Raw genomic sequence first — 22736 nt, 5'->3', positions numbered from 1 at the left:
TTCTGACTTTTTTTTTTTTCAGGAGTGGGTTAGTTTATTGGAGATAATAGTCTCAAAGCTTTCTTGCCCAGGCTGGCTTCAAACCTTGATTCTCAGATCTCAGCCTTTCTGATTAACTAGGATTACAGGCATAAGCCACCCCCTCCAGCTTCCTATCAGTAAGGGAGGCTGGCTTCAAACTTAAAATCTCCTGACTTAGCTTTATGAATCATGGAATTATAAGGGTGTATCACCACTCCTGGCACTCAAAGGATTAATGTTATATAAGTTCTGCCTTAATAAAGGTTATTTAAATATTTTAAAGAAATTAAATTTTATTTTCTAATCTTTGATTTAAAATACACAGGCTTGGTATACTACAAACATCTATGTATCGCTGCGTATCTTTGGACAAGAAATCAGTACGAGGAGCTTTTCTGTGGCATGAGCTAGCAGAAATTGGACTTGGGATTCCTAAGAAGGACATATGCTCAACACCAAGTAACCCTGATACCAGAGAATGTTTGTAACACTGAACTAGGTACTTTATGATTGCTCCGTATCTACTCAGACTTCAGGAGTAAGATGCAATTTGGGGAACAGGAAAGGTTTTAATGAGCATCTGAATTAAAAACTTGTAACTTTAAGCAGGACTCTGGTAGCTCATGGCTATAATCCTACTCGGGAGGCAGAGATCTGAGGACTGAGGTTCGAAGCCAATCTGGACAGGAAAGTCTGTGAGACTCTTACCTCCAATTAACTAGCAAAAAGCCAGAAGTGGAGGTATGATTCAGATGGTAGAGTATCAGCTTTGCGTGAAAAAGCTAAGTCCTTGAATTCAAGCCCCAGTACACACACACACACACACACACACACACACACACAAATACAAAAAATTTTAAAAAAAACCAGCAAAGTGATCACTTCAGTCCAAATGTTCCTACAAATAAAAGTCCCAGAACCTACCCAATACATCTCTGATTCTCCACAGCTCTTTTGGGTGGATGTCTCTGAATCTTGGTGCTCCTGAGTCACGCTTGCCAAGGTTAGTGTGGGTGGTTGATCTGGGAGGAAGCAGGGATGGAGGTGCACTGGACAAGGAATGAGGAAATGCTAATAGAAAGCAGTTTCCACAGTGAACAGTCCTAATCCAGTAACATGTGATGTACTCTTTGATTTAGGAGGGTTGTTTGGATGTTTCCCTTGTGTTATTAACTCTCCCTCTGCTCCCTGTGAGGCTCGGGAGAAAGTCCTGATATAGAAAAGCAGAGAATGGAACCTGCTTGGAGTGTGACTCCCAGGCTGCCTGTAAACTGTCCTTCAGAGCCGATCAGAAACCAGAGGTGGTCTGAGGGGTAGAATTCAGGGTCCGATGGGTCAGGGGCATTTTCAAATAAAAATTTATAGACAACCACATTTCCAGTGACATGATTTCCCAGTGTAATTTTATATAAACTTTTTTATTAGTAAAACATTTCATTGCATGAAGTTTAGGAATAAAATAGGTTAAGAATCACATGAAATGAATCAACGATCCCAGCTGCTAAAGCATTCTGAAAGACCGGCACAAGCAATTTTCTCTATTCACCAAGGGCTAACTGTAAGGGTCACTGTTTTCTTTCTTTCTTTCTTTTTTCTTCAGAATTCATTATCTCAACAATTTAAGTTAAAAATTAGCCTCCCTTAAGTAAAAACCCAAGTAGGGGTTAGTCATGTAGTGCTGGTTCCACTTGATCTTTCTAGAACATGAGAAAATAAAGTCCAGTAGGAAAGCATGGAGATAAAAAATAGCAAGACCCATATCCTGTCCTGTGCTCAACTACCATTTTCCTGCCTGCCATTCTGTGATGGAAACAATGCTGTCAGAATTTACAAAACTCTTCAGAGTTTTCCCCAAGTAAATGGGTACATTACTTCATTCTGAGGCAGTCTGTAATTTTGACTACAGTTTATTTTCAAAAAGAAAATATCAAGTGTGACTTTACATCATCACTGTTAAGGATCATGATGTGAATAAGGACCTAATATGTTTTTTGCCTCCTTGCCAAGTGAGAATCAGTCTAAATGTATATATCACCAACTGATATTATTTATAGCATTTAAAAATCTACCCCTAGATGATTATATCCTGAACATAGGATTGAATCAGTGAGTGTGCATTGGTTTATCAATTTATTAGTGTGGATAAGTTGATGCATACAGACTAAGGCATGACAATTCTCTAATTAAATATTGATAAATTCTTTTTAAAAAACTCTAGATATTTGGCATTACTGAAGACCAAATATTTTCAGTTTAGTTTTTTGCACAGTTTGGTGAATCAGGGTATGTAACTGTTCTATCTTGATTTATAGAAAAGTTGAAAGTTTAATGACTTGTTCCTTTAAGAAGGGGAAAACATTACATATGGTATACATAGGAAAATTGGAGCATTACATTGGGAAATTAAAGCCATTTATGACCTCCAAACATAGATAAGAAGCTATGTAAGGGAAATCCCTGATTTTTTCATTTGTTTACATTAAATTCCAATTTTAAATAACAAAACAACAAAAATGAAACCCATAGTATGATTCTGTTCTTGGGAAAATTCTATAAGCACTTTGCTAGATAAACTGTACAAGCGTCTCAATTAAACATGATGAACTTAGAGGATCAAGGAAAATGCCCTTAAATATACTTGCAAACTGAACTTTGTGACCCAACAGTGGCTCGTTGTCTGCCTTTGGTTTTATTGGAAGCCAAGAAGTCTTCTGAAGAGAAGTGACTCTGCTTCTGGTCCCAAGGGACTTTCATCCTTAAGGAACCTCCTGTGCAATATTTTAAACCCTCTGCAATCTTCTCGGCACCATGATTGTCACAGAAAGCGTAGGGCACAATTCCCTCTACTTAGTGAGTGATCATGAACACGTAACACTGGAGAGAATCGACTCTGAAGAAAGAACTTACCAAAATAATATCAAAGTTAGCAAGAAAGAAATGTCACTCTAATCAAGGCAGTGATTAGTCTGTGTGTAACTCAGGCTACTGACAGAAGGATTTCCTATAGTAAGTTTACAAATAATCCCATATTATATGGTAATCAGTACAGAATCATATTGGGCCAGGGTGACTAGGGGGTTGTAAAACAGTCATCCATTACATTCTCCCCAAAGCAGGTTTTCTATAGCAAGATAATTCTGACTAAAAATAACAGCTAATAGTCTAGAGATGTCATAACTAACATTTTAGTACTTCTCTTCACAAAATATTTGCATTAATACTCACCAACAATATTTATTCATTCGCCTGGCTCATAAAAGCAATACTTAGAAATCCATAGGAGTTAATCCTTATCCACTCACTGGTGCCCCACCCCCATCCCAGACGCTTCCTCACTTGATTCCTACACATTGTACAAGCACTCAGAAGACCTAGTTAATTTTCCTGGATGAATTCTAGACAGAAGATTAGCATGAAATGCAATAGATAATGCTTTAAAAGAGGACATTGTATCATTTCAGCAGTGTACAGGATAAAGCTACATTTTACCCTGGATTCCGAACTCTGACTTCTTTTCAGGGACTGAAATGGAAGAATACAACATAAAGAGATACACATGTGTTTTGCTCACAAAGTTAGGTGAAAGAAGCATACCAAATAAGGTTAGCCCATGTAGCTTTAACAAGTGATGTGAAGGCATATCTACAATAGTAGTCACAAAATTCTATAGCTATCAGAACCCAACATCAAAGGTACTATACAAGAATTTATTAAATACTTGCTAGACACATGAAAATAATTTTGGAGACCAGGTGATTTTATGAAGCACACTAGCCAGCCTATCAGCCTGCTCTTTAGGCTCTGCTCAGGATGCTCTTGTCATTTGCTGACACTGAATCTTCGCCCTCCTCCCAACAGACTGAGGATGCTGGGATTTCCCTGGTAGGGTCCACATCAGGAGAGCCCACTTCATGCTTAGATGATGCTTAAGTTTCTTCCATTAGGTTCGTATGAGGGGTGCTCTTTCATCTGCAGTTCCCTGAGACATGGAAAGAAAATCCAGAGAAGGTTAGGTATTCATGGTAGAAATGTATCTTCAGATAGGAAAAGTTGGGGCAGGGGGAAGAGGTGAGGGAAAATGAGAAGGAGGAGAAACTGACAGGAAGGTAGTTGACCCTATTCATCTCTCCTTTGGGCCTGCTTCTTATCTTTAATTTGTTTGTTTATTTGTTATGTATGTATGTTTGCTCTGGAGCTTGAATTCAGGGCTTCCTGCTATTGCTTAGATTTTTCCTGCTCAAGGCTGGTATTCTACCACTTGAGTCACGTGTCCAGTTTTTTGTTGTTGTTGTTTTGTTTTGCTTTGTTTTTGCTACCTAACTGGAGATAAAATTCTCACAGACATTGCTGCCACAACTAGCTTCCAACTGATCCTCAGATCTCAGCCTTCTGAGTAGCTAGCATTATAGGTATGAGGCACCAGTACCTGGCAGCATGCATCTTCTTGCTCTTTAAGATGCAGGCTTAACTGCTTGGGAGTTTTCTCTGACCACTGCCACTGGATGCCACTGGACTGAAAGGTGTATTAGATCCTATGCAATCTGTCTCCCTCCTGGTTTGAAACCTAGCAGGGAGCAGTGTGTCAGAGGTGCCCATTCATGCTTGTTTAATGTATTAAGATAGTTCCTTGTAGTGCTGCCAGGTCTGGGGCACTGCCAGAAGGCCTTGATCTCATGGGAAAAGAATTCAATCAAAGACTGGCACAGGGGAGACTTAGCAAGAGCAGATTTATTAATGTGAAGCAATATGAAAGCAAAGCCAAAGTACTTTCCAGGTGGGATAGCAGGCCAGCTCAAGAAAGAGGGCTACACTGAGGGTCCTGAAACCCCAAGCTTTTATTAAGGTCTATGCACATGGGAGGCTCTATGTTCCTGGAAAACTGGACTATGTGTCATTAAGTCCTGGAAACTATGCATCATTAACTCTTCTTGTAGGATGAGTAGGGGAGGTTTTGGCCTTGGATGGTGCAGATAGGACTGTCCTCTTGCTCTATTGTGGGGGATGTGGGTCAGTGAGACTCTGCTGTGTGGCACTAGTCATTCTGTAATGTCAACAGGTCAGGAAGTAAAAAAAAACTTTTTTTGGTCAGTATCCACATTATGTTCTCAGCCATCAGGTTTTCTTGCCTAACCCCCAGGCTGGTTAAGACAGTAATGAACATTTCTAAGAAGTTTAATTTGTACTTAGGAAAATCAGAGACAGCACAGATTCAGAATGAAAGATCCAAAGATAGAAATGTCCAAAAGAATTCGCCTCATGGCTAATTCAGGCTACAGTGATTAGCAATGAATTACTGTTAGAATGTGGAAGTCAGTGTGATGTAAGCTAGTGTCATGCACGTATTGTCCACCTATATAATGTTATAATGTTACATGTTATTCTTCATGCTATATATTGTATTTTCTTCCTATTCACTCAGGTTGTAGTTTTCAAAGCTGTAAAGCTACCTCTATTATATATGCCCATGATTCCATCCTCACCAAGAGAACTCAAAATACCAGAAGGCATTACTCTGTCTCCCTACCTTCCTTGAAATACCCTTCTTTGACACTGCCACCTTGCTTACCATTTGGTCCAACAGTCATGAAAGCATGAAATCACCACAACATACCATAAGCCCTCGGGTGATAGCCTGTCAATGAGCACAGCTAAAGACCTTCTCAGTCATGCTATTCAGTAAAGGGAAAAATTCCTTCAGGCAGGACTCACCTCATCCATGGATCCCTGTCCTCTACACGCCAGCCAGGTGAAGATCAAACCAAAGAACACACCCAGTGCCATAACAATGTAGGGGATGTTGGTGACAATCATAGCAGTGTTAATCATAGACTTTAGTTGCCTCGCATTCTCTTCATCAATGAGAACACTCTGAAAGGTCAAGAAAATAGAATACTCTTCATGACTACTCATTTGGGTTATCTTTTTCTTTATTTTATGTGGTGGGGCTGATGTTTATTACTGTGCTAGGTGGGGATATGAGGTAACTGGGACGGGCTCTTGGATCCTGCACAAGGCCCTCCCTATCCTAGTCTGGCGAATCTCGACCCCCAGACTTGCCTCGAACCCCCTGCATAGCCAATGCTATCCTTATCAATGTAATCCTGTTAAAACAACCTTTGCAGAGAAGGGAAAAGGATAACTAACTGGGAGGTGGGCCTGCCATTAAAACAAAAAAAAAGGGGGGGGGGGAAATCTGCAGAGCACATGAGCAGCAAAGATGGCACTGAGAGGGGGTTGAGTGGGCAGAGCCCAATTTGCCTTACTTTTGTGGAAGCTTAGGTGCATGATAGGGTGTGACCTTGACAGTGATTGGTTCCTCTTCCTCCCCTGCCATGCTACCCGCTCTTTTTGCTTTAAAAAGGGCTGCTCTCTGTTAATAAATGAGTTTTCTTCCATGCTGGATTTGGCTCCCCACTGTGTCTGATTGTCTCCCGGGCTGAGGGAGGCTGGGGAACGGGCCAGCCAGCGCCGCACTTACCTTTCCTCAGACCCGTCCGTCTTTTGTGGGACGGACGAAGACCCAACAATTTTAGTTTGTGGGTTTTTTTTTTTTTTTTACTATCTTTCATATCATCAAACACAATTTGGTTAAATTTCTTGTCAGTAATCCAGCTATACTTGAAATCAACTTAAAAAGTAGAGTACCCAGAGTGGGAATTTATGTATTAGTATCTTTTCTCTCTCTTTTTTCTCTCTCCTTTTCCCTCTCCTTCTCCCTGTTTTTGTTACAGTACTGGATCTTGAACTCAGGGCCTCCTACTCTTGCTTGGTTTTCCACCCTCCTCCTACCTCCTGTATAAGCCTGGTGCTCTACCACTTGCACCATACTTCCCATTTTTGGCATTTTGGTGCTTAGAGATAAGTCTCATGGACTTTACTCCCTAGGCTAGCTTCAAATCATGATCCTCAGATCTCAGCCTCCCAAGTAGCTAGTATTACAGGCATGAACCACTGGTGTCCAGACCATTTACTTTTCTAACAGAGGTTAGAAAAGAGGAGGGAAGTATTCAGAAATGCTGCAGTATTGGTTTTTGTATAAGGCAATTCTTTCAAGATATAACTCAGGATTACTTCCAGAAGTAATCCCTGATCACTTTGAGGATGATGAAAGTTTCTGCCACACTTTCTAGAACCTTCACCTCTGTGGTTGCACCCAGTACCTTAACTGTCTGTTTACCTTTTGTTCCCAGTGATTGTGAGATGCTTGGAGATAAGACAGTTCAGTTATGTCCACACTGGGCATAGTACCCAGTACTCAGTAGGTTTGTGATTAATACTGGTTGATTAAATGAATGAGGGAAACACCCCCAAAATGTATGTGTACTCTATCATCTCTCTTGGTTCTATGTAGAATCATCAGGACCAGATGCCTCAATCAAGTGTTTGGGTCAGTTATGGGGCTGTCCAAAATAGCCAAGAAAATATACTAGAATATATTAGCCAAGGGCTGGGAAGGTGGCTCAGTGGTAGAGCGCTTGCCTTGCAAGCCTGAGGCCCTGGGTTCGATTCCTTAGCACCTATAAGCAAAACGAAAAAAAGCCGGAAGTGGCGCTGTGGCTCAAGTGGTAGAGCGCCAGCCTTGAGCTGAAGAGCTGAGGGACAGCGCCCAGGCCCAGAGTTCAAGCCCCACGACCGGACCCAAAAAAAAAAAAAAAAAAAAAAAAAGAATATATTAGCCAAGTATATTCCTAACCAAGGAATGTACTAGAAGAATACTGTTCATTTTGAGCGTAGAGCTACTCATCACTCCGCATCGTGGATGAGGCATCGGAAGAGCTTAACTCCATAACAATTAAGAGAAACAATTCTGGCTTTGTTTTTATTGAACTGTGCCAGGGGTTGGGAATTTCACACTTGTAAAGAGGATCCAGGTTCAAAGCTTTCCCAGGGCAGAAAAGGCTATGAACCTCTATTACCACAATGAGTAGCAATAAGCCAGGTTACAGTCATAGTTAATTGGTAGAATGTCAGTCATAAGCAAGCAATCCAAGTGAACTCCAGGCTCATGAGCCCAAGCCTTGCTATGAGCAAAAGAATAAAAAGTAAAAATAAATAAAATTACAAACAGTAAGTTGATAGACTTGGTATATAGCGATTTTAGTATTTCCTTTTCTTGCTACATGATACTAAACTTCCTAAAATAAGTATTTTTAGAGCAAAATAAGAATGTTAAAACATGCTGTTAATAATAGAAGTCTACCAATTGAGAATTTATTAAAAGAGGAAAAAGTTCATTTTCTCTCCATCAAAACTATGGGGGAAATTAAGGAGATAAAACTACAATAAATCTTATATATGATTTAGAAAAAATCAATTATAGAGGTCTTAAGATGACAGGGCTTCAAAGGAGACAAAGAAAGCTTAATTGGATGCCTAAGTGCTGGCAATTTCTCCTGTTTCTAGAGTCTGGGAGTTGAACTCAGGATGTCTACCACTTGAACCCACACCCCCAGTTCTTTTGCTTTTAGTTTATTTTTTTTTCAGATAGAGTCTTGTGGTTTTGCCTGTGCTGGCATCAAATAGAGAACTTCCTATCCCTGCTTCTTAAGTAGCTGGGATTACAAACATATACCACCAAGCCCAGTCCCCAACTAATGTTCTTGGAAAGGAAATTAATTTCTGTCATTTCTTCAACTTTGTGCCCCTAAGCACAAACAATTTCATATAGCATTGAAAAGATATTTTCTGGATATAGCCAATGGGCTTTTTTAAAAATCATCTTTCTCTCCTTTGTCATTTCTTTCAATTACACATAGTTATAATAGCAAACAGAAGTCCTCTAAGCTTGGCCAATCAAGACATTCCCAACCCCTGCCTCTCAGGACTTACCTCACTGATATACATCACTGGGAAAACCATGGTTCTAATGTCTCCAGTTTCACTATGAAGACAGAGAATGATGTTATTTTATAGATCCCTGGCATGGCAGGCTCGCTTGGAGAGACATTTATATGCAAATACCAGTACACTTAGTCCATTCAATTATCTAGAATTGACTCTAGTCTTCTGAGTTATCTTTGTAAACACATCAATTGGAAGTTACCCTACAGTGTATCAGCAAGCAAGCCCAGTGTATATGTATTTTTACATTCTGATTTTTCATTCAATACTGTAAGTATTTTCTTACTTCCACAAAATTCCCACTGAAAAGTTAGGACAGGAGGTTGGTTATACTTAGGAATTCTATATAGTTTTTTTTTTTTTTTTTTTTTTTTTGTCGGTCGTGGGGCTTGAACTCTGGGCCTGGGCGCTGTCCCTCAGCTCTTCAACTCAAGGCGAGCGCTCTACCACTTTAGCTACAGCGCCACTTATACTTAGGAATTCTAATATGAAATGCCTTGTAGCTGGTCTGTTGGAGGGAAAGCTGGATTCAAGAGACTTTATTAAACATCCAGAAAAGAACTAGGGCTGGCCCCCAGGTGGGGGAAGAGGGAATGGAGAGAGAAGGGGATGGAAACTGGGGTCAAGGTGGGTAAGAGATCATAACCAGGACATGGGCTAAAAAATAGCCCCTGTACCCTACAGTTCTTCCCAGCTATATGATTTCCAACACATTACTTAAACCCTCTGTGCCTCAGTTTCCTCATCTGTACATGTGGACAATACAACTGTGTGCTTCAAAAATGCTTAGAACAATGCCTCATCCATAACAGCACCATAGCAAGTGTCTGATGAAGTAAATTCCAAGAGCCAATTCCTTGGCCATGCTGATCTTGTACACCTGAGAGTGGAGGTGAGCAGTGGGAAGAAATGAGCTGTCTCCCCTCACATACAGCGACCCTACCAAAAAGTCAATAGGGCAAGACTCATGCCAAACAAGCCAAACTTACATAAAGTCATCAATTTTTTTGACATAAATGTTGATTTGGAGCTTCTTGGCAGCCTTGAGAATAATTCCAGTCAACTGCAGATCAGAAGGGAAGAGAAAATATCAGGATTTGTTAAGCCACAAATATAAGTTTTTCAATAGAGCATCACTTCTGTGTATTCTGTGGATCAGGGTGGCCATGAGTAGAGTTAGCAGGACAGAGTGGGACCATGGAAAATCAATCCCAGAATATAGCAAGTACTGTGTAGACAGACCAAGGCTTTATAATGCCGATGTGAATCTTTAGAAAATCTGCTCAAATGTAGATTCAATTCAGTGGGTCTGGGGAGTAGGTATTTCTGACTAGCCTCTCAGATGGCTGACACTTTGAATTGAAATCCCCAGAGGACTCCAGCCCACAGGTCCCCAAGCAGATCTGGATACACTGGCAGATAGCCAGAACTCAGAGGAAGATGGTGGTCCCTACCAGAGAAAGATGCTCAAGTCTAGGATGTCCATCCAGAGGGAGTGGCTGTAGCAACTGCCTTCCCCATGTAGCCCTCATCTTTGCATTGAAGTATGGGAAAATGCTGATCCCTGGGCCACAGCCACCACTCCTAGTTTGACTGATGAAAGGGAATTGTCTGACCAATGGCTGAGAGTAAAGGAATGCAGTCTCAGTGATGTCATTCACTGTTTCCTCGGGCACAGACCCAATGAGCATAGTCCATAAAGTGCTGAAAGAATACTTTTACTTTGATTTGCTCCACAGTATTCAAAGGGCCAAGGATAAAGTTATCTGACCTGTTGTTTAGCTTCCACAGTGACAGATTCTCACATTGTGCAATGAGAGCCTATGAGTATAGGACTAAAGTATATGTGTATCTGGTACTTTGTAATCTTATTGCATAACTAACCCTCAAAAGTACTTGTAAGAAAGAGGTTTGCAAAAGTGGCTGAAACGAATATGGACTACTGGCAACAAGTAGGCAGAGGAACATTTTTTAGTCCTAAGTGTTAGAACTGGAACTCAGGGCCTTTTCCGTGCTAAGCAAGTGCTTTCCTACTGAGCTATATACCCAGTGTATAGCTCAAAGCAGGTTTGTTCAAACGAGGTGTTGGTATGCACACCTGTAACCCTAGCTACTTAGGAGGCTGAGCTCTGAAGGTCACAGTTTGAATCCAGCCTGGGCAAGAAAGTCTATATGACCCTTATGTTAAATTTACCAGCAAAAATCTGGAAGTAGAGCTGTGGCTCAAGTGGTATGGTGTCAGCCTTGTGTGAAAAAGATAAGAGATCAGGTCCTGAGATCAAGCTCCAGGACTGGACTAACAATAAATAAACAAATAGGTTGATAGGTAGGTAGGTAGATAAACAAATAGGTTGATAGGTCGGTAGGTAGGTAGGTAGACAGACAGACAGACAGACAGTCAGTCAGACAGACAGATAGCCAGCCAGCCAGCCAGATAGATGGAATAAGTGTCTTCATATTTCTGCATGTTTCTGCAGTGTGGCCTTCTAATTATTGGCTATGAGACCACATCTCAAGGAACACTGGACTCATTTTTCTCCACTTGAATGCATCAGGGTAAAGAATAATCCCTCCCTTCCTCCCTCCCTCCCTCCCTTCCTCCCTCCCTCTCTTCCTCCCTCCCTCCTTTCCTTCCTTTCCCTTCCTTCCTTCCTTCCTTCCTTTCCCTCCCTCCCTCCCTCCCTCCATCCCTCCCTCCCTCCCCCCCTCCCTCTCTCTCCCTCTCTCCCTCTCTCTCTCTCTCTCTCTTTCTCTCTTTCTTTCTTTCTTTCTTTCTTTCTTTCTTTCTTTCTTTCTTTCTTTCTTTCTTTCTTTCTTTCTTTCTTTCTTTCTTTTTCTTTCTTTCTTTCATCAGTTGTGGGGCTTGAACTCAGGGCCTAGGAACTGTCCCTGAGCTTTAGAAATAGGAGTCTCATGAACTTTCTTCTCCCAGGCTGGCTTGAAACTGTGATGATCCTCAGATCTCAGCCTCTTGAATAGCTAGGATTATAGACTTAAGCCACCAGCACACAGCAAGATTGCATGTTTCTTAAGAATGCTCAGCTGAAGAGCACAGGGACAGCACCCAAGCCCAGAGTTCAAGCCCCACAACTGACAAAAAAAAAAAGCTCAGGCTGAAACCCTCTACTCTCTCCCCGGGAGGAAGGTGCACTCACAGGGTTAATGTCCACAAATGTCTCATGGTCTTCCTTATTTGGATTCATGCCATGTATGGCCGAAGTGAACTTCTCCTCTGCTTGGTAGAAGTGTGGAAAAGACATGATAATGGGAGCACCTGGTGTTGAGGAGACAGACAAGAAGGATGCTGAGTAAAACTTTAAGAGGAATATAAAATTCCTAACAACAAATGCAGTTCCTAAAGGATAAAAAGCCATGTTAAAAAATGGCCAAACTACCTTTCTATACATCCTAGTTCAAGATTTATATATCATTTCCTGCCATCTCTTATGCCTCCATTTTATTGCACGATACACTCAAGTCTTGGTTAAATTATTTCATCTTCAATAAACATTTACTGAATCTATAAAGCATAAGTGTTTTGCATGTATTAACGAATGCTTTCAACAGCTCTATGAAACTAGAATTATTCATCTTATGTTGCATGATCCTTAGATCTCAGCCTCCTGAGTAGCCAGGATTACAGGCATGAGTCAAATCGCTGCTGAGGGCTTAATGGGAGCCAGACACTCTTCTGAGTGATTTGAATATACTATCTCTCACTCTCATACAATCTTCTAAAAACGTACAACCACTTCTGTTTTATGGATGTGAAAACTGATGTGTGGAAGGAACCTCTTTAGCCAATATGGCCAGTATTAACAAGGACTCAATCCCCAATCTGCCTGATCCAGGACACTCAAACCATTACCTAAAAACATTTCCCTGGAGAACTGAAAACAATTGAATATAAACCTGGGGTGGATAACTTCTCAGTCTAAATCTGGGGATCCACAAAAGGAAGAGGAAAAGCATGGCAGCCAGAGGCTTGAGTGTTGAGAATCTTTCTATGGATTATGGCAACATAGTAGGAAAAAGGTATCTACATTTATGTCTTCACATGGGTGAGGGAACAGGGCCACAACTGCAGGTCTGTTCACCCAGTAAGGGAAAGGGAGAGATCAGGATCAGGGGCAGATGCCCATTCTCTAGGTAGGGGTATTGTGTTCTATTGTAAAAAGGTTACCAAATGTCTAAGCACTAGGTAGGGGACTCTTCTTTTGAGGGCTATTGGGGTTTAAACTCACACTTGCTAGGATATATTTTGTGATAGGGTCTGATTTTCTGCTTGGGCATGTGCCTCACACGAGAATTATCTTAAAAGGAGATTTTAAAAGCCAAGTCGACTAAAGAGAAAAAGTTAGCTTTATTCAAGAGAAAGGGTTAGAAAGAGGAAAAATTTCCCAGAACTGTTTTTTTTTTTTTTTTAAAGTGACAGTACAAGGGCTTGAATTTGGGGCCTCACACTCTCACTCGGCTTTTTTATGACTCAAGGCTGTCAGTCTATCACTTGAGGCCCATCCCGATCTCTGGGTTTTTACTGGGTAATAGGAGGTAAGAGTGTTTTGGATTTGTCTGCCAGGGCTGGGCTTCAAACCTCAGTTCTCAGATCTCAGCCTACTAGTGCCCAGCTCCCAGAGGAACTTTTTTTTTTTTTGTGGGGGGGTCCAATTGTGGGGCCTGAACTCTGGGCCTGGGCGCTGTCCCTCAGCTCTTCAGCTCAAGGCTGGCGCTCTACCACTTGAGCCACAGTGCCACTTTCGGCTTTTTTCTTTTTGCTTATGTGGTGCTGAGGAATCGAACCCAGGGCCTCAGGCATGCAAGGCAAGCGCTCTACCACTGAGCCACCTTCCCAGCCCAGGAACTTTGAAGAAAAATTATAGTATTAAAAAAAAAAAAAAAGCAGGATGACTATGAGAAGATCACCAAATCTAGCAAGGATCGATGCAGAGATGAACTTTTATAAAAAGCACTTCTCTTTCTCTAAACCATTTTCCACAGTTATAAAAGAGAGATCAATTGGCTATGTATTTGTGCCATTATAAGCAATTCCGTAGCATCCGACTTAAAACTCATTTTTAATAGAAGGAACCCACCTTTGCCAGGGTCCCACTGATAATTCTGCTTCATTCATGAAAAGAAGCAGAGGCTCAGACATTAAGAGATGCTAGGTGTCAGGCACTGGTGCCTCACACCTGTAATCATAGCTACTCAAGAGGATGCTATCAGAAGGATTATGATTCAAAGTCAACCTGGGCAGAAAAGTCTCTGAGACACCATCAACAATTAAACAGAAAAAAGACAGATTGGAGGCATGGCTCCAGTAGTAGAGCACCAGCCAGAAAACTGAGCATGGGGGCATGTGGCTCTGAGATCAAGCCCCAGAACTAGCAAAAGAGAAAGAAATGTGTGGTCTGAAAACCGCGTTGTGTAATTTCTCTTTTAGCAGTATTTGGAACATGAAACCTGTGAATTCTTTACATAAGTGAATCACATACAAATATATAAAGCAATTAGGACAGCAACACACAGGAAATGTTCCAAAAATGGGCTGGGAAGGTGGCTCAGGGGTAGAGCGCTTGCCTTGCATGCATGAGGCTCTGGGTTCGATTCCTCAGCACCACATTAGCAAAAAGAAAAAAGCCGGAAGTGGCGCTGTGGCTCAAGTGGTAGAGCGCGAGCCTTGAGCTGAAGAGCTGAGGGACAGTGTCCAGACCCAGAGTTCAGGCCCCACAACTGGACCCCCCAAAAAAAAAAAAATTAAAAAAAATTTAAAAAAAAGAAATGTTCCAAAAATAAGCTATTGATACAGTTAAGACTTCTAAGTAAACCACTGCCTAGAAAAGTATCAGCATGGCATGTATGAATTTTTTTTAAATCACAAAAAAATGATAATTTTAAAAACATCTAGTAGCCAGCCATGTTGACAGTTTCTGTTTGACATAGAGTCTCTCTGTTTAGCCCAGACTGGCCTTGAATACTTGATCTTCCTGCCAAAGCTTCTAGAGTGCTAGGATTATAAACATGTGTCAAAATATCATTCTTAAAAAGGTCAGAGCAGGGCACCGGTGGCTCATGCCTATAATCCTAGCTACTCAAGAGGCTGAGATCTGAGGATTGTTGTTTGAAGCCAGCCCAGGCAGGAAAGTCCATGAGACTCTTATCTCCAATTAACCACCAGAAAACTGGAAGTGGCGCTGTGGTTCAACTGGTGAAGAGCTCAGGGACAATGCCCAGGCCCAGAGTTCAAGCCCCACGACTGTCCCTGTATTTTCTGTTGTACCCTGTGTCTATATTCTAGACACCCACAACCCTGGCCTCTCTGGGAGATCTTACCATTCTTACAGATGCTGGCATTCAACACTCCTGAGCCCAGGCAATTGCCACTGGGTGGGCAGAAGCCAGCATTGTCAGAGGTATTGGATAAGACTTCAGCAGGCACGGTATAGTGAAAGGCAGGCAGTCCATGAATGCTCTTAAAGTCACTGAATGTTACATGCACCGACCTGTCAGGATGGAAGGATAAAAAGTCAGTGTGAGCTGTATTTAACATGCAACATCTGCCAGAATAGTAATTTAGCAGTGGAGCTCAGTTACAACATGGAAGCTTCTGGACTAAGTGGAAAATGACACAAAAGAGTGACTGAGAGGAACTCTGCCAGCTTCCTGTGGAATAAAGTAGGAGATAAATTGTTTTTTTTGTTTGTTTATTTTTTGGTCCGGTTGTGGGGCTTGAACTCTGGGCCTGGGTGCTGTCCCTCAGCTCTTCAGCTCAAGGCTAGCGCTCTACCACTTGAGCCACAGCGCCACTTCCAGCTTTTTTCTTTTTGCTTATATGGTGCTGAGGAATTGAACCCAGGGCCTTATGCATACAAGGCAAGCGCTCTACCACTGAGCCACCTTCCCAGTCCCAAAGTAGGCGATAAATTGTAACAAAAAAAATGATTATGGTGCCAGGCTCTGGTGTCTCATGACTGTGATTCTAGCTACTCAGAAGGTGGAAAGCTGAAGATTATGGTTCAAAGCCAGCCCAAGCTGAAAAGTCCCCATGAGACTCTTATTTACAACTAACCATGAGAAAACCAGAAGTGGCAATGTGGCTCAAAATGGTGGAGCGCTAGGCTTGAGCAAAAGATCTCAGGGACAGCACCCAGGCCCTGAATTCAAGCATGGCTGATCAAAAACAATTTTTTTTAAAAGAGTAATTCCTATGTCCTCATAAGAACCCCTCCCATAGAAGGTTTCTACTTGTATCCTTATTTTACAAAGCAGAAAATTGAAAAACAGTGATTAAATAATTTGCCCAAGGTTACACAGCTGTGAACAGTACAGCTTAGATTCAAGCCAGCGTAGCCAGGCTCTGGAATCTGTGTTGTACCCACCACGTGATACTGTCTCTCAATGTGCCAAGAGCACATAAAAATTCGTAAATATACATGAACATACATAATAAGTACATCTATAGATATCCCTCACACTTTGGGTGATCCTACAATCAAAGACAATTTTTTTTTTTTTTTTTTTTTTTTGTCGGTCATGGGGCTTGAACTCTGGGCCTGGGCGCTGTCCCTCAGCTCTTCAGCTCAAGGCGAGCGCTCTACCACTTGAGCTACAGCGCCACTTCCGGTTTTCTGGTGGTTTATTGGAGATAGGAGTCTCACAGTCTTTCCTGCCCGGGCTGGCTTTGAACCGCGATCCTCAGATCTCAGCCTCCTGAGTAGCTAGGATTACAGGCGTGAGCCACCAGCGCCCGGCTTCAAAGACAATTTTTTAATGATAATGATTATTAAAGTTCCTACCTGCATAAGTCCGAAGAGAAGACATACAGGACCTCCTCTTTGGTTATCAATGGGTGAAAAGAATCGCCATCTGTTCCATTAATCATATTGCATATGTCTGTTGTCCACCAGTCAAGTGACCTGCATTTGATAAGCACCCAAGGAAAGACAACCAAACTGGATTTTAGATCCTCTGAGATGACCAGGACTTCCCCAGATATAACTGCAGCTGGTTATCCACAGGATCTTAGTCACTCACACTCACAGGAGTGCTTAGGAATTAGAAAACAGGAGAAAAAGTAGGTCCTGACCCCAAGTCAATTTTGATCAAGGTAATGGCTCCACATCTCATTTCTTTCCTCTAAAAAAGTGTGTATGACATTCAGATTTAGAAATATTGATCTACTTAAAGCACAATCCAGTTTAGCACTGATAATGCAGGACAGAAGCAAATGGAGTCTGGATAGACATATCCAGCTCTTTAATATTTATGACAGACCATTAACTCCCCTACCCTCTGAACCGATTTCTTCCAAAAATAATGGAGAATTCTCTAGGATCATAAGAAAGATCAATACAGAAATGACATCATCCTCACTAAAAGCACAGCAGTGAAAGCATGTTTTTTGTTTTTTTTTTTTTTGTCTTTTTTTGGGGGAGGGGTCAGTCCTGGAGCTTGAACTCAGGGCTTGGGCACTGTCCCTGAGCTTTTGCTCAAGGCTAGCACTCTACCACTTGAGCCACAGTGCCAGGAATCAAACCCAGGGCTTCATGCATGCTAGACAAGCTACATTCCCAGCCCCAAAAGCATGTAAGGAGTTTAAAAAAATGGTTACATATAGTTGGGTATTTTGGTGCATGCCTATCTATAATTCCAGCACTCAGGAGGGTGAGGCAGCAGGATCTCAAGTTCAAAGGCCTTATGTTCGCTCCAGATTTATACATTGAGAGGTGATGGTAATAGAAGATGGGCTTTCAGAATAGGTCATGAGAACAGAGCCCTGAGGAATGAGATTAGTGCTCTTATAAGAGAGACTCCAGTGCACCAGTTGGTTCTTCCACCATGTAAAGCTATAGTGGAAAGAAGGATAGCTGTGGGGAACTGAGTCCTTCCAGATACCAAATCTGTCCTACCATTAAACTATACCCTCAGCCTTAAAACTCAGTTTCCAACAGTGTAGGTTCAGTTTAAGTGAACACAATTATATCAACAAGTTATTAGACTTACCTTTTTCCATTCCACTCCACGATTTTTGTAAAGTTAAGGTAATTGTCTTCTCCAGTTAGAAAAACATAGTCTCCATCATTTGTCCCATTTTTCTGAAAATAAGTGAATATGCTCATTTACAGTAATGACAGTGTTATGTCTCCTTGTCTATAGTCCACTTGTTTGGTCAAATACTAGTCTAGATGTTGTGATGGAAGTAGCTTATACCTGTAATCCTAGCTACTCAGGAGGCTGAGATCTGAGGATAGAAGTTTGAAGTCCTGATTAATCTTCAATTAATCAACAATATGCCAGACTGGTGGCATGACTCAAGTAGTAGAATGCCAGTCATAAGCAAAAAAACTGGAGTAGAGTATGCTACCCTGAATTCAAGCCTTGATACTGGCACAAAACAAAACAAGCACACACAAATAAAAAAGGCAAGTAATCCTCCACAAGACTGCAACATAGAAATTCTGTCTAAGCTGTGATCTCTGGGAAACCGAACAAGTTCTACACCCTTAATTATTATTTATAGTATTCCTGATATTGGCTTCAATTTTTTTGCATGAATTATCTCATGAAATTCTCACAACCCCATGATCCCAGGTGGTTATAACTTTGATGAATTCAATGATACAAAAGCAGAGAAGTAAGCTATACAATTAAATGGTATCTGAGAAAAACAGAGGTACCATGAATGTGCTGTCAGGTAGACTGAAGCCAGTGAGATCAAGTGATCAAGTGAACTTGAAGAAACCTTTGTACCTCCCTGAAGGAGGGGCTCCTGACATCATCCTAGAAGGGAGAAGGGAGACCTAGTAGCAACTTCTCAAAAGATCTGTGCTTTCTCTGGCTCAGTGGAAGCTGTATTCCTATGAAACTTGGAGGGAATATGTATTGAACTGCCTTACCAGAGTGCAAGATTTAGAAGTGGGAAGTTTTTTTTTTTTTTAGGACCTCCACTCTTTCTTTTTTTTTGCTGAAATATTTTTTAACTTAACAACTATAGTTACCAAACATTTTCTACCAATCCAGATAAATAGACCAATGAAAGGTCTGTGTTCCTAACTGTCTTATTTGCAGGAAGAAGAAACAAAGTAGTATTAGAATTTTCATAAGCTTTATTCTAAAAATAAAGTATTATTGAGGATTTTTTAGTATTTACTTTTTAGTTATTCTAATCTTAGTTAAGCTTGGCTCCCTGAATATCACCGGTACAACTTGTTTCACATTTTGGGTCCAGTTGTGGGGCCTAAACTCTGGGCCTGGGCGCTGTCCCTCAGCTCTTCAGCTCAAGGCTAGCGCTCTACCACTTGAGCCACAGCACCACTTCTGGCTTTTTTCTTTTTGCTCATGTGGTGCTGAGGAATCAAACCCAGGGCCTCATTCATGCAAGGCAAGCACTCTACCACTAAGCCACCTTCCCAGCCCCACCAGTACAACTTGTTGATGAGACAAAGCCAAGCTTATTTTTTTATAGAGTTAGGGGAGAAAAATTGTCTCACAGGGCGTTGTCAGTACCTGAAAGAGAGAAACAGCATAATTGCTTTGGGAATTGGAAATTTAATGTAATGTTACATGACTTTCAGAAGAGTGGCTTGGATTGGGCAAAGACCTTGATAGACAGTCCAAGATGGGTGGAAACAAATCAAAGTTTTTTTTTAAGAAAGGAATTCCAAAACCCCTAAGAAATCAATTGTGGGTGGATGCTTCCCAATGAAAAGTGATGGGTGTCCTCTGATGTTCCTGGAGAGAATGGTCACACCTGTGCCGGGCAGAGCAATCTCTGTGAAATGGTATAAGGAACAATCTGCTAAGGATGACATACATGTTCAAGGAGATAATAGGTGTCATTTTCAGCCTCAATATCTAGGGTCATTGTGGGGATAGACAATTTCCATTCTCAGATTCAAAGCTGAGAAAGGACCTCCACTCTAAAGAGTGTGTGTGTGTGTGTGTGTGTGTGGTCATTGTGGGGATAGACAATTTCCATTCTCAAATTTAAAGTTGAGAAAGGACCTCCACTCTAAAGAGTGTGTGTGTGTGTGTGTGTGTGTGTGTGTGTGTGTGTGTGTGTGTGTGTGTGTGTGTGTGTGTGTGTGTGTGTGTGTGTGTGTGTGTGTGTGTGTGTGTGTGTGTGTGTGTGTGTGTGTGTGTGTGTGTGTGTGTGGTCATTGTGGGGATAGACAATTTCCATTCTCAAATTTAAAGTTGAGAAAGGACCTCCACTCTAAAGAGGGTGTGTGTGTGTGCTTGTGTGTGTGTGTGTGTTTGTGTGTGTGTGTGTGTGTGCGCGCGCGCGCCCCAACACTGGGGCTTGCACTCAGAACTTGGGCATTGTCCCTTAGCCTTTTTGTGCTCAAAGAAGGGATGCTACCACTCGAGCCACAGCTCTACCTCTATTTCTGGCTTTTTGGTGGTTAACTGGAGGTAAGAGTCTCATGGACTCTCCTCCCCAGGCTGGCTTCAAATTATGATCCTCAGATCTCAGTGTCCTGAGTAGCTAGGTCACAGAGACAATTTTCAAAACTTGCTTATCATTTTGTTTGAGTAAAAGTTGTTAACCTAACCCTTGGGGTTAGGTTCAGAATGATTTCCTTTTGCCACAAGAAATGAAATATTAAGGGGTTTACACTAAGAATAGACAGATGGAGCCTCCAAATAACTACAATTTCTTCTTTTGTTCCACTCAAGGCTAGTATTCTACCACTTGAGCCATACCTCCACTTATGGCTTTTTGCTGGTTAATTGGAGATTAAAGTCTTATGAACTTTCCTGTTCAGGCTGGCTTTGAATTGCAATGTTTAGGCCTTAGCCTCCAGTAGTTGAGATTACAAAGATGAGGCTATTGGCACCCAGTTTAAAAAGTATACATTTAAAGAGACACAAACTCCTCACAATCCTGGAGCCCAGCTGCTAACGTATGTAACACTTTCTTCCTGAGGCTAACATTTTTGCTATTACCTACTCTCCAACTATCTATTTTACTACTATGTTTTCTACTTTCTTATTTCTCATGTACTTTACATATTTAAATCTGTAGGCATTTTCTGATTGTGATTTTCCCTTAATCCAGAATTAAGATGAAATCTGACATGGGTGTCAGTCCTTTTCCCCACTGTCAGAGGAATAAAGAAGCTTGGGGGGAAAAAAACTCAACTTACCCCAAAGAGCAGGCCAAAATAGGGGGAGATATCGGGTTTGAAGATATGGATGAGAGACAGGATCTCATCTTTGTAGCCCCAGAGCAATTCATCAACTGTGTGAGTCACAAAGAGCTTCTGTTCATAGGCTTTCAGCATGGCCTCGATGATCTCCCTGATGAAGTGGTTCTGGGACCATTCTATGACAGTCTGAGGAGCAGAGACAAGTTCACACATGATTGTCTCCTCCAAAGTATCACACACTTTTCTACCCCTCAGCACTGGGAGCTGGAAACTTTGATGAAAAATGTTGACATTGAATAGCTGAAAAATTAACCAGGGTGTGGGTGCTGTGGCCCACACCTACAATTCTAGTTACTCAGGAGAATGACATCTAAGGATTTGCGGTTTGAAGCCAGCCTGGGCTAGAGAGCCCATGAGACTCTTCTTTTCTATTCTATTCTTTTCCCTTTCTTTTCTTTTCTTTCTCTTTCCCGTCCTTTCTTTTCTTTCTTTCTTTTTTTCTTTCTTTCCTTCCTTTCTTCCTTTCTTTCCTCCCTCCCTCCTTTCCTCCCTCCCTCCTCCTTCCTTCCTTCCTTCCTGCTGGTCCTGGGGCTTGAACTCAGGCCCTGGGTGCTGTTCTTGAGCCTTTGTGCTCAAGGATAGTGCTCTACCACCTGAGCCACAGTACCACTTCTGGCTTTTTCTGAGTCATTTACTGGAGATAAGAGTCTCATGGACTTTCCTGGCAGTGCTGGCTTTGAACCGCAAACCTCAGATCTCAGCCTCCTGAGTAGCTAGGATTATAGGCGTGACCCAGTGGCATCTGACTTCCATGAGACTCTCATCTCCAATTAATTACCAAAAAATCTGCAAGTGGAGTTGTGGCTCAAGTGGTAGAGCCTTAGCCTTGAGAAAAAAAAGCTAAGGGACAGCATGCAGGCTCTTGAGTTCAAGCTACAGTACCTCTCTGTCTCTGTATCTCTCTGTCTCTCTGTCTCTCTGTCTGTCTGTCTGTCTGTCTCTCTCTCTCTCTCACACACACACACACACACACACACACACACACACACACACGACAGTGAACTCTTCTCTGGCTGCATTTAGAGGAATAAGACTATTTACTTATTTTCTTTTTGTATATTACATTTTGAATATATGAGCTAAGTATGGTCATTTGCAGACTGTCCTGTCACAAGAGAAAAGCTCTTGCAAATACAGTGGCATCATTAGCCACAAGGTGGTGTAACTGTCCCACTGAGCCAGACTGGTTGCTAGGCCTTCATAAATTGCACAAGTAGACAGTGTGGCAGGACAGGATCTGATCTGTACTCTCTAGGACCTAGTCCACTATCAGTGTTTAGCTACCAAACACAGAGAGTCATATATGCAAATTCTGTTCCACTAAACCACAACCCGGGTCTATCTAGATGTGTATGAACAAATATAATAGTTCCTAAGTTAGATAAAACCATGACAGCCTTATCTTTTCCCCTTCTAAAAGCCACAAGCATTATACTAAAATACCAACTTACCATTACAGGAATATTTATGGTTCTAATTAAGTCAACTTTAGGGTCTCCAACAGATTGATTTCTTTCAAAAACATATGCCTTATTGCTAACAGCAGATATTGTTGTTCCATTGTCTCTGAACTGAACATTTGCCTTGTTCCTGAGTTCCCTAAAAGAAAAAGATTTTATTTGAAAATTGACACCACTTTAATAAGCAAGACCTTCCCTTCTC

General features: G+C 41.6%; 1 protein-coding gene across 1 annotated transcript in view; it reads right to left on the bottom strand.

The window, feature by feature from the left end:
* Positions 1 to 1420: 1420 nt before the first annotated feature.
* Positions 1421 to 22736, bottom strand: part of Scarb2 (scavenger receptor class B member 2) — a 63584-nt gene continuing 42268 nt past the window's right edge. The window contains exons 3-12 of the mRNA XM_070012811.1: positions 22526 to 22673; positions 21012 to 21200; positions 17866 to 17957; positions 16659 to 16778; positions 15196 to 15365; positions 12018 to 12136; positions 9852 to 9925; positions 8851 to 8902; positions 5731 to 5889; positions 1421 to 4000 (exon numbers count right to left, since the gene is read on the bottom strand). Coding sequence (XP_069868912.1) covers positions 3962 to 4000; positions 5731 to 5889; positions 8851 to 8902; positions 9852 to 9925; positions 12018 to 12136; positions 15196 to 15365; positions 16659 to 16778; positions 17866 to 17957; positions 21012 to 21200; positions 22526 to 22673 — 1162 coding nt within the window. The 3' untranslated portion in view covers positions 1421 to 3961. The remainder of the gene's footprint in view (positions 4001 to 5730; positions 5890 to 8850; positions 8903 to 9851; positions 9926 to 12017; positions 12137 to 15195; positions 15366 to 16658; positions 16779 to 17865; positions 17958 to 21011; positions 21201 to 22525; positions 22674 to 22736) is intronic.

The sequence above is a fragment of the Dipodomys merriami genome, unplaced genomic scaffold (assembly GCF_024711535.1).
Source record: "Dipodomys merriami isolate MVZ:Mamm:240054 unplaced genomic scaffold, mDipMer1.0.p SCAF_9, whole genome shotgun sequence".
In the NCBI taxonomy this organism is placed as follows: domain Eukaryota; kingdom Metazoa; phylum Chordata; class Mammalia; order Rodentia; family Heteromyidae; genus Dipodomys; species Dipodomys merriami.
Note: the sequence above shows the minus strand (reverse complement) of the source record. Positions and strands in the feature narration are given on the sequence as shown.